This window comes from Acomys russatus, chromosome 22 (genome assembly GCF_903995435.1).
Source record: "Acomys russatus chromosome 22, mAcoRus1.1, whole genome shotgun sequence".
Taxonomy (NCBI): domain Eukaryota; kingdom Metazoa; phylum Chordata; class Mammalia; order Rodentia; family Muridae; genus Acomys; species Acomys russatus.
Genome location: NC_067158.1, coordinates 30,182,430 through 30,195,023, shown reverse-complemented (window position 1 = coordinate 30,195,023; position 12,594 = coordinate 30,182,430). Strand labels below are relative to the sequence as shown.

The following is a 12,594-nucleotide window of genomic DNA, read 5'->3' as shown; positions in this document are numbered from 1 at the left end:
GTCCCAAAAGGAAGGAAACTCTACCATTCGTGACCACATGGATGGGTGAAACAAGACACAGGCAGATGCAATGCTACACGCTGTCACTTGGATGAACTGAAATAGCAAAGCTCATAGTAACAGAAAGTACAAGGTGGTTTCCAGGAGCAAGGATGAAGAATGGTGAGAGGGTGATGTCTGGGGGACCTTGAGAGTCACACCACTCACAGTGACATCTGCTTCCTACATTTTTTTTCTAGCTCGTGGGATGTTGACTTTCCCCACATCTTAGGCTCTTCATTTCCATAACAAGGGTGAGAATGCAATAAGATCCCCAAACTAAAGTGTTCAGCATCACACTGGGCAACTAAAGAGATCCCAATAAGTCTCACTAGACAATAGCATCAATCCTATTAAATCTAACAGTGGTTTCCATAGAACCATGTGTCAGAGCTGAAAGGAAAAGTATCAGCTCAGGATCCCCAAGACCAAGTTCTCAGCACAAAGAAGATTTATTAACCCCAAAAGGACAGAGGGCGGAGAATAAAGAGACAAAGACAGGAGATAGAGGATGAGGGAGAAGGGGAAGGGAGCCAGGGAGAGGGAGGAGGGGTATTTATCCTGGGGGACAAAGGACTGCCTCTGGATAGAAGGAGACAGACATGGCACACAAGAAAATGGTGCTTTATAAAGGCAAAAGGAGAAACACTGCGTCAGGATGAGGTGTTTAATTTTAATTAGGCGTGTTAATTGGGTGAGCCAAACAGGGGCTTTTGATTGCTTAACTTTAATAGTCCAATAGCTAGATCTTGGCAATCAGCCTCAGGAAGAGGAAGTGGCGAAATTAAAGGAACAGACCTTGTGAGCTAGCTTTCAGAAGGTTGGCAAGGCAGAGGGAACTGGGAGTATGGCAAGGTGAGCCATAGCCATGCTGGCCAGATTCCCTTCAACAGTATTTGATGACGTTTTCCACAGGGCTCACTGGTTTCTCTGTCTTACATTTTAGGATTCAAATACCCAGAGGTGAGCAAGGTGAGTGAAAAATATTAAAATGCACTTGTTCCTCTTCAAAGGCTCAGGCGTGTGGACACTGTGAAATGCAACTTAAATGTCACTTGAAAACTGTGTCCTGGGATTTTAGTCATCGTTTTTTCATTTCCATTTGTAAATCAAAACATTCTGGGGCTAGGGACTTTTTGCTCAGTAGTAGAATGGGAGGTAGGGAAGGGGAGGGAGGGAGCCAGAGAGGGAGGGAGGGAAGGAGAGAGGAATGGAGGGAGTTAGGAAGGGGGGGGGGGGAAGGAAGAAAAATCTTAACTACTCGCCCTGCCCCCAAAAAGAGTGACTTTAACTTCTGATTCTTTTTCATTTTACAGATTCCTTTGCCACCTCCTCGGTAAGACATTTAAAATCTTATTTGTGGGACTGGAGTGGTTGGTTCCCGGGTTAAGAGCATAGCTGCTCAGGCAGAGGCACCAGGCTTGGTCCCCAGCACCCACATGGTGCCTCACAACCACCTGTAACCTCCACGGGCCCTGCACCCACATGGTGATGCACAGGCAACACACAGCCAAAACACTCATACACATAAATTCAATTCCTTTTTTAAGTGTGATCATTTTGTCTCGCCATAAACTTCAGTGATTTGTGCCAGCTCTTGCAAAGGAGAAGCACGAGCAGTTGGCCTGAGAGAAACAGGTCTGTGAGCAAGACCCAGCATGCCTCTCTTCGTTCGGAACATCAGACAGTCCTCCTGCTGTTGGCATCCTCCCTCCACTCAGCTTTCTTTTCTTAGTACTGATGTTTGGAGCCAGTAGCTTCCTTTTGTTTTTTTGGTTTTGTTTTTGTTTTGTTTTGTTTTTGTTTTTTTAACCTTTGCTCATTTATGATGGGTAGTGTGTACCTGCCACTGTGCACATGGGAGATCAGAGGACAACGTTTGTGAGCTGATTCTCTATTTCCACTCTGTGGGTCTTGGGGATCAAACTGGGGATATTAGCCTTGACAGCAGGTGCCTTTACCTGCTGAGCCATTTCACCAGCCTAAGACCAAGCTGTTCAATCTGGTATTGGGCAGATAGTGTTAAACCATGTTGGTGAATACCTAACAGTGACCTACAACCTTCTGATTACCACCAAGTTCTCCCCAACTCCATTTCTCCAGCAGTGTCTCTACACTTAACTCTTCTCTCTTCCCAGAATCTTCCTCCATAGATGCCAACACAGCATGCTCCTTTCTTTAGCAAAATTCTGGCCAAGTATGCTGTAAGGACACCTAGCTGCCCAGACTCATGAGACTAGGACAGACTGAACATATATATCAATAAGTCAATAGGCAACCAGAAATTGGACTTTTCATAACTAAATTGACTTATAATCCAAGTTAAGGACTTACAATATATAAGTATATCCGCATTGCCCGCATCCACCAAACTGAATGATGCACTTTGTACATGAATACATGAATGGCTGGAGAAAATGGGTGAGTGAGGCTTTTATTGACTTGTAGACATTTTCATGATTCTTCGGGGAGTTATTGAAATTTGGGTCATGCAGTGTGGAATAAGAGGGAGATCATTATTTTCTTTTCCACAGGCTTCCTAAAGTCCAAATAGGTGGCAAATTGAAAAGCATATGATCCTTGTAGGAATTTGCAACACACACTACAGAAAACCAAGCATCACAGCACACTACTCTAGGAAGAGTGAGGATGCTAAGGTTTGAAGATGCCCAGAATGGTCCAGGATGCAGAAAGCATCCTCAACACTTGACCTTCAGCCCACAGCAAGGGAGGAAAGGGGAGAGGAGAGGAGGGGAAGGGAGGGGGTCAGAGTGAACTCGCTGAGAAAGGCCTGGTTGAAGACCTGCTCAATCCTTACCCATGTGACTCTTCCCACAGCCCTGCCATCACCCTCCCCAAGAAGTATCAACCCTTACCTCCAGCACCACCAGAGGAGAGCACTGCATACCTTCCTCCAAGGCATACCTTTCCAGAAGTCCAGAGGGGGCCCAGGTGAGACACTTGTCACTGCCATGGTAAAATAACCAGGATTGGTGGCTTGTGGGGAGGAGATGAGAGAAACCAAACACATCACAGATTCCCTTTCTGAATGCTCTGGAGGATAGAGGATGGGGGTGGGGGATCGGCACTAAGCATAGAGGAAAGACAGACTTGGGATGGACTCTTCACATCTCTGTGCAATGAAATAAGCCATTGATAGAACTGTTCTCTTAAGACCTAAACTCGTCATCTCAGAAAATATGAAATGCCAGGATGATATCAGGACTCAGTAAAAACCAAAAGTGGGCCTAGAAAACTCCAGAACTGATCCAGAACAGCCCTTTTACCAATGTCCAGATACCCAGTCTGGAATATAAGCAATCTTTAATACCCCTCTGCCAAAACACCACTGCCTTGCTAACAAACACAGGTTTGCCAGCCCTCCACCAGCCAGAGAAATGTGCCAGCTGGCACTAATCACAAATGTGTCAGCAAAGTTCCTTCAAGAGAGTGGATTTCTAAAAGTCCCCCATTTTGGAATGGAAGATGGAGCATGCCTCTCCTCCCTCTGGCCCAGGATGAATGAGAATTTCTCACAGAAGGCTTGAGTCAGCAGGCTGTTGAAGCAGGGGCATGACTAGGTAGAATGGTACCTTGGGAATACTGAAATTCAAGCCATTTTGAGCATCTGTGAAAACGCCTTCTCAGCTCTAACATGGATACTAGATGACTACAATTCTCTGATTAGCCCTTACCCTGAACTGTCCCCTCATATGTTTTCGACTTTTAATAGACCCATACATTAGTCCTTTCCATCTGTCCCCATGACCCATAGCCTAGCACCTGGGAAATAACACAGATCTCAACTCTAACTCCAACATGCACTGTAGATTCTACATCTATAGTATTTGAGCCAGGCTCATCTACTCCAAAAGGAAAGGTTAATCCACATTTCCTGGCACACTGCCGGGCATGGACAGTGGCCAATGTTGACTAAGTAAGTAGTTTAGAAGTTCATGAAAGCTTCCAAAAACAACCACTGGATTAGTTACTGTTCTGTTGCTGTGATAAAACACGACAACCAAAAGAGACATTTTTCAACTAATTCCTTTACTTTTTGATATTATATCATTCATCATTTTCCCTTTCCTTTTCCTCCTTCCAAACCCTCTCATGTACCAATCCTTGCTCTCTTTCAAATGCAAGGGTAGATTTTTAACTTGTTACATTCATATATGTATATAAAATATACCCTTCTCAGTCTATATGATGCTACTTGTATGTGTGGTTTTTCTGGGCTGACCATTTGGTTTTGGATGACCAGTTGGTGTGATCTTCCCTAAGGAAAACTATTTCTCCCAACTCTCAGAATTTCTTAGTTTCCTGTACTTCAGTGGGTAGGGTTGAAACCACGTGGTCTTTCCCCCACCCACTTGGTCATGTCTATTGTTTTTGTCCTTGTTCAGATCATGCGCAGAAAGTCATGTTACAGGGACTTTATGGGAGTAACTTCTGACATTACTAGAAGACACAGTCTCACAGCAAACTCCCTGATCCTCTGGCTCTTAACAATCTTTCTATCCCGTCTTCTACAATATTCCCTAAGCCTTAAGTGAGCGATTGATTGTTCTGTAGATGTATCCACTGGAACTAGGCTCCACGACTCTGCATTGGTTGTGGTTTTCTGTAATTGTCTCTGTCTGTTGCAATAAGACATTTCCTTGATGAAGGGTAAGGGCTGTGGGCATCAGGACAAATGTTTGAGATGCAGTTAGAGATTATACTAATCTAGTGAAATGGCAGTTGTAGGTTTTCCTCCAAGATCTATTACTTCTCTACTGGGTAGTTGACTAGGTTTCTAGTGCTGGGTATAATTTCCTTCTTGTTCAGTGGGTCTTACGTCCCATTATAGAACTGTTGGCTACCACCAAGGCATGTGTGCCATTACTGCACTCTTAAGGTAAGTGTGCCATGATGGTTATTGATGTGATTTATAGGCACCACAGCTGGGTAGAAGAACTATTAGTTGCTTCCTTCTTTTGTTAGCTTCATGGTTTCTTCTGATACCATGAAAGCCAGTCCTCAGGGAGGAAACATTCGGGTCAGTTCTGCCTCAAGAGGCTCTGGGCTCTGCATCTGAAGGGCATGGTGTCCTCAGCAACAGGGATTTCCCTTCCACCTCTGGTGGGCAACAGAGGGCAATAGAAACAGCCTGAAATATTTTGGGAGCCCCTTGAACAACCCTGACCAACAACTTGAAAGAATTTTTCATGTGTGGTGTTGGGGTTTTAATCAGACGATCTTTGGCTCTTGGAGGGAGCATTTCCAGCCCAGATGGGAAATTTCCATTTGAACTATATGTGCATATGGATATGCAGACTTATGTGCATCATAAGTATTTTTAGGTAGATAGTTAATAGTATGAATCCTTATGATATTTTCAGATAGCCTTACTGTTACTTTACCTTTCTCTTTCCTTCTTGTTCTGTTTCCAATGTCCGGGGTTTCTGCAGTCCCTCGGCAGTGGGGTCTTACCAGTATCTGTGCAGAGAAGCACTGGCCACAGAACTTTGATATGTTTTTAACATGCCGAATTATTTAGTCAAGAATTCCCTGAGGGCTAAAGAGGTGGGTTAACAGTGAAGAGCTCTTGCCTAAAAGCTTGACTGCTCTTGTAGGGAATCCAAGTTCATTTCTCAGCACTACATGGCAGTGTATAGCCATCTGTAACTCCAGGGGACTGGATGACATCTTCAGGCCTCTGGAGGCTCCTGCACTCATGAGGTACACAGAAACTCATGCTTGCAAACTACTCTTACATTGAAAAATGAATCATCTTTTTAAAAAGAATTTTGAGTAGAAAGTTTTATGCTTCCAGTTCTGATATTATCATTTTATTGGGTTCTATGTTGATGCCTTGTATTTCTGGGGTCCCTGGGAATATAATTTATATTTATTTTGTCATTTTTAGACATAATAAGAATTTGGAAAAATCTTTCCATCACAAACAGCCCCAAAAAGCAATTATATCTGATTTCATTGACACCTCCCAGCAGAGCCAAAAAGAACGATTTTCCAAGGCCGAGAAGAACAGGTGCCCAGGCCATCAGATGGCACATAGCCTTAGTAAGCATTACATCATAAATTTCTAGAGTTCAGAAAGAAAATCAAGTGGGCACCTTGATGAGTGCACACAGGCAAAGCCTTGGAGGAGAGTGGGGACCACAGCCATGGACAGGAGGGTTTTACTATAGGGAAAGAGCACTGCCCTCAGATTTGCTTTCATCAGAGCCCATGGAAGTAGCCAGACAACATTACCAATGATGCAGGTCATGCGTCAACAGGCATGTGAGGCTGTCACTGTGCAAGCAGAGCCCAGGAGCTCTGAGCATCAGCGAGGACTCCTTGGAATGCTGTGCCTTTCTTTCTAGCAACTTCTCTGTAAATCACTCAGGGAAGAGATGCCCGAAGGTGGAGGCTATGAGTTCTGGCTCCCACGGCATCAATTGCAGGCAATGTAGCTTGGCCTCTGCTGTTCACTTTGTTCTTCCTGGAGAGTAGATGTGGTTCTAGCTCTTGTCTTTCAGGCTCTGCTTGTATCCGCCAGCTCTGCCACTCTCTCTTTTACAGCTAAGTCTTGATTTCACAAAACAATACTGGGTGGAATCCCATCAGTAAAGGATGGTGTCACATTTAAGTCATCCATCTAGAGGAGATGGCATGGTGAGGAACGCTAGCTGGGTATTTTCAACAGTTAATGCTAGGAAACTGACAATATCCACACACATTTTTTTCCTTAACTTGGTTTTTTCCACTTAAAATAACTTTTCTCAGAAGAGAGGCTTACATCCTATCATAAAGACCTGCAGCACAAGTTTGTTTCAAGCTAAAACTTTGAACCTGGAGAAAATTCTTTCTATCACAAAGGAAGATAGTAAATGTTGAATAGGCATTTGTGACTTTCAACCCAACATAGGCAGACCCTCCTCTGACGTACCCCCAAAGAAAACTCAAAGGGGAATAACTTTGTGGCTGCGAATCCTCTGCTACTTTCATTCAATTGTCCACACATCAGACAGCGTCATTCTAAGTAGTAACATTATTTCTGTATTCTAACTGCACACAAGTCCCCTCCCCCACCCCACCCCACCCTCCCCCACCCCCAGGTGGAGTCTGTTTGTGTGTCTCTAGGGATTGAACCAAAGCCCTTGCACATGCAATGTAAGCTACAGTGCGCTTCAAGCCCCTTGTGCAGGCTTCTGTATTTACTCAGATATACTATGTGGAAGGCAGTATTATTGCAGCCCATATACTGAGGGCACAGAAGTACAGAGCTCATTGTACCACGGTGTGTCATTCAGGTTTCAGTGAATTAAATGCACTGGGCTTTGGGGTTGAGCCAAAACATAATTTAAATGGAACATCTCATATTTAGGACATGAAACAGCCTGGTGACTGGCTGCGGCTTTCTTTCCCTTTTCTACCAGCCACACTGGAATCACATCTAGGCAAGGAATCCAGTTCACCAAAAAAGTATAATATGATGACTTGGGAAGTGAAAGAAATCTTTATAAATATTAAGAAGTACAGCCCTTTAAAGGAAAAAAAAAGTGTGCGTTTCAAAGATATACCAATTCATATTTATGAATGTAAACTAATGATTTAAAAGCATAAATTGTTGTTATTATCACCATCACCACCATCATTGTTATATGCATTTTTATTATATATACATATTATTAATACACATTATTATAATATGGAGTTTTATTATTATAGTTTTACAAGATAATGCATTACAAGAAACTGAGTGGAGAAAACATGGCCTCTCTCTGAGTCACTTCCAACCTCACTGGGTATCCCATAGTGAACTCAAAATAGAAGCTTCATCTGAAACCAAGTGCGACCATCAGAGTGACCAGAGACACAAAGTACTAACTTATTCTAAACAGATTCATGTACCTTTTTTTTTTTTTCAGTAGAACTTTCAAAAACCCTCTTCATTACATTCTTAATTTGGAGTTCAGAAAGGAAATTTAGTTTACCAAGAGTGGCAGAGGCCATAGATGACACAGCAAGGATGCTAATCCAATCCATTTCAAACTAAGCCATAAACTAAACAATAGTTAAGAAAGTCCATATTTGTAGAAGGTAGCAACATCTTTAAAGTTCTACTAAGCATCCATTATATAGAGCAGGCAAATATTAGGTCTTTTCCTGTATAGTTTGTGGTAACTTTTTAGTGATCTGGCAGATAGACCATGGGCGAGAAAAGGAATTGAAAGATGCCCTTGGTGAAACAACATGCCCCTTTGAGGACAAAAGGCCATCCAGGTACCAGCGTGCCCCACCTGCTCTGCACAGAAAGGACTCAGAGAGCTGGGGTTCTGCCTGAGCATTCAATTTATTAACATTGGAAGATGCCAAAGCTGACCTGTCCTGGAGTCTCCTTCAATTTGTGAGGTACATCAGTGATATTATTCGTTGAGGGCTTTATCTAACAGGAGGACCGCCACTCTGCCTATCCAACAAAGATAAACGAAATCAAGCAAGAGACTGGATGGAATCTTAGCGAGCAAGATTTGCTTACACACTCAGTTAAATCCACTTAAATATTTGAAAGGCCTTTGTAAATGGAACGTATTTGATTTTTGAATACTACTCCTGCTGACCATGCAGGTTCAAATCCTAGCAAACCAAATTTCTCTTCACCCTTTTTGTTGATTTAATAAAGTCAATATGCAAATATAGAAAACTTCAGGACCTCACGCACACACATACACACAGTGCACACTCTTCTCAGAGCTGGATTCCATGAGTGCTATAACTTAAAACTACAACTTCAAATCACTTCTACAGTTTTTGGCTGGTTGGTTGGTTTGGTTTAGTTTGTTGTTGTTGCAGGGGTTTTTGTTGTTGTTGTTGTTGTTGTTGTTGTTGTTGGGAGTGAGAGGCTTTTTTGTTTTGAAGGGGTTGGTTTTCCAAGACAGGGTTTCTCTGTGTAGTCCTAGGTATCCTGGAACTCACGCTGTAGAGCTGACTGGCCTCAAAATCACAGAGATCTGCCTGCCTCTGCCTCTCGAGTGCTAGGACTTGTGTGTGTGTGCGTGTGTGTGTGTGTGTGTGTGTGTGTGTGTGTGTGTGTGTGTGTGTGTGTGTCGCTTCCACTCAGATTCCTGCAGATGCCAGAAGAGAGTATCAGATGAGATCCCCCTGGAACTTGAGTTACAGGCAACCTTGAGCCACCCAATACTTGTGGGTGGTGGGAACCAAACTTGAGTCCCTGTGGCTCACAGGCAGGCCAGCCTAGCAGACCAGGGAGAGATCCTGTAAACTTCGAACCCCTACCCAGATCTAGCCAATGGACAGGACACTCTCCACCATTGAGTGGAGAGTGGGATCTGACTTTCATGAGAACTCTGGTGCCCCGTTTTTGACCACGTCCCCTTGATGGGGAGGCCTGGTGGCACTCAGAGGAAGGATAGCAGGTTACCAAGAAGAGACTTGATACGCTATGAACATATACAGGGGGAAGAGGTCCCCCTCAGTCACAGACATAGGGGAGGGGAGTAGAGGGAAAGCAGGAGGGAGGGAGGAAAGGGAAGATACAAAGGACGGGCTAACAATTGAGATGTAATATGAATAAATTAATAAAAAATAAAAATTAATTTTAAAAAAGATAAGGCAGAGAAGTGATAGGGGAAGACCCCACTGCCAAGCCCTGGACTCCACGTGTACAAGCACACGTGTGTAAACCACGCATGTGTTCATGCACGCGTGCACACTTGCAAACACCTGTGTGTGTGCGTGCGCGCGCGTGCACACACACACGCACGCACGTACGCACACACGAATGAGTACTGAAGGCTTCTCCACATGTTGAACGCTCTGCATCTTATCCAACCCTGTTGCACTCTCTCCTTCCTGTTCAGTTTCACCTTGGCTTTTCTTTTGTCTCATTCGTTCTTCATCGCCTGCATTCTTTCTCTGGCCTTCCTGGGATCTAGGTGCCTCTGACAACTCTGTATTTAAGAGTCTTTCTCCAAGTGAAAACCTGAGAGCTGGCTAAGCAGAAGTCTAAGGAAGCTCATGTGTCAGGGAGAATGAGGGGATGAGAAGCGAGCATGCCCATGTGCTTCTGCTTACTGGCTGCCATACTGGCTTAGCACTTCTCCTCTCCCTTAGAAGATTACAAGAAAAATAGCCTGGTTTTGTCTTATAGGACAGTGATGAATATCATACTGGACTATGGGCTGTTAATTTGGCCATAAAAATGTAGTCAAAGGGTTATAAGGTTCAGAATGATTTTATCTTGCTCATGATAAATTGCCTTTTATTTAACACTTTATATCTTTTTTTTTTTTTTTTTTTTTTTTTTTTCCCTTTCAGGCAGATCAGCTCAAAAGACTTCAGTGAGGTAAGTAGCTATTTTGTGTAACAAAGGGGGAATTGTGTGCATTATCTCTGTAACCAGCAAGATTCTGATCACTGTAGTGGGGAGCATGGGGGAGCTCAAGTGCGGCCCTGGGGGAGGAGGCTGCCTACTTTCTTTGTAATTTTTTTTTCCTTCCACTAGAATTTGGTATCATCCTCACAGCCAGACGCTTACATTTTACCAGGCTCTTTGCCTATTTTTGTGTGCACAGCAACTGGAGACCTTTTCTCCTCCAGTATGGAAAAAACAAAAAACAAAAAACAAAAACAAAATGCCCTCCAGAAAGGGCACAGGCCATGCATGTGGGCACTAAGGCCCTGCTTGACTAGGTGGTGTCGAGAAGAATATACTCCAGCAGAAATTAAGTGCAGGCTACCTGAGCTGACTCAAGCTCTCACATGAAACTTCTAGTTGTCCAAGTCACTGCACACTGGACCCCGTGTGCTTGTCACAAAATCCTCAGCAAAGAAAGCAAGGGGAGGAGCCAGCCCGCAGAGGAGAGGACCTTGCCCTGAAATCCCACCATCCAGATCTACTCCTCCAGCTGTGACTCTGCCTGAAAAAGGCAGAGACAGTGAAAAATAAGTTTTTAAAGGTTAAATAGGAAAGAAAGAGGGGAGAGGGGGACGACCAGGAAACACTTTTATATCGCTCGCATGTGTTTGCTAACAGGGGAGGAAAAAGTTTCAGCAGAACCAGAGAGATTTCAGTGTGGTTTTCTAATTGTATTTGATTTGGAATTCAGAGCCCTCAAGCAAAGCAATCAGCTGGGCCCCAACAAAATAAAGCAACTGCTTTCCCTGAAGTGGCCTTCTCTCAGTGTTTGCTAGCCTCCTTCCCCTTACCTTTGACAAGCCTGAGAATTCCTGCTGTATCAGACTGAACGCTTTCAACTGCTGGGGAAGCCTCAGTGGGGAGACTTTCAAACCCCTCATTTAGAATGGATTCATTACCCTTTATATCTGGCCTGTGGATTAGCTTTGATTTGCCATCCATAATACACATAGGCTCATTCCAGGAGCCTGGGGGTGCTGAGATCTTTAAAACAAAAGGGCCTTCAGCTGGTTAGCTTCAGACAAGACACACAGGATGCCTCTCTAAGCAAATTGCTGCTAAGGGTTTCTTGTCTCCAAAGTCGACATGAATCAAGAGAGTTGGGCTCAAGGTCAGCTCTGACTCCATTAGGCTGACTCTGGGAACCAGGTCAGAGAGCCCCAGCTCTTCGTAAAACAGCGATGCTTAGTATTTCTAGATTTCATGGCCATTTGAAATCTTGATGAAAGGTATAATAAATCTTCCTTATGGCCACAAAAAGTATGATTTGTTTATACTTAGATTGTGTGTGTGTGTGTGTGTGTGTGTGTGTGTGTGTGTGTGTGTGTGTGTGTGTGGTCAGAATGCAAGCCCAATGAATGTGTAGATTCTTCATCGCACTCAGGAAGTCTACCACTTTTTTTTTTTTTTAAGATTTATTTATTTATTATTTTGCATAGACTGCTTGCCTGCATGTTACACCTGCAAGCCAGAAGAGGGTAGCAGATCACGTTATAAATGGCTGTGAGCTACGATGTGGTTGCTGGGAATTGAACTCAGGACCTCTGGAAGAGCAGTCGGTGCTCTTAACCTCTGAGCCGTCTCTCCAGCCTCCAGGTCTACCACTTTATATCAAAGAAAGAGAAAGAAAATGTCTGGAAAAAGAATAACTGTGTCTTTTTTAAAAAAAAATTTCCATTTGCTTTTTTAAATGAAAATTTCAAAAATTAAAGAAATCTTAGCTTTGTACTCAAACATGACCTCTATTACTTTACAGTCTTTCTTCAAACTCACAGGTATATATACATTTAAAACAAAGCCCCGTGCAACCTGTGAATCATGTACGCTTATTCCATTCTTTTTGGGTTTTTTGTTTTGTTTTGTTTTGTTTTTTGTTTTGGGGGGGGGGTTGTTTTTGTTTTGTTGTTGGTGATGGTGGTGGTTGGTTGGCTTTTGTGTTTTGTTTTGTTTTGTTATGTTATGTTTTGAGACAGGGTTTCTCTGTATAGCCTTGGCTGTCCTGGACTCACTTTGTAGGCCAGCCTGGCCTTGAACCCACAGAGATCTGCCTGCCTCTGCCTCCCTGTGTGCTGGATTACCGGCATGTGTCACTGCACCCAACCTTATTTCATTTTTTATGTGGATTA

At 43.5% G+C, this 12,594-nt stretch overlaps 1 protein-coding gene across 1 annotated transcript in view; it reads left to right on the top strand.

The window, feature by feature from the left end:
• Clnk (cytokine dependent hematopoietic cell linker) overlaps positions 1-12,594 on the top strand; it is a 72,083-nt gene that overhangs the window by 31,303 nt on the left and 28,186 nt on the right. The window contains exons 5-8 of the mRNA XM_051164995.1: positions 986-1,011; positions 1,356-1,375; positions 2,878-2,991; positions 10,369-10,396. Coding sequence (XP_051020952.1) covers positions 986-1,011; positions 1,356-1,375; positions 2,878-2,991; positions 10,369-10,396 — 188 coding nt within the window. The remainder of the gene's footprint in view (positions 1-985; positions 1,012-1,355; positions 1,376-2,877; positions 2,992-10,368; positions 10,397-12,594) is intronic.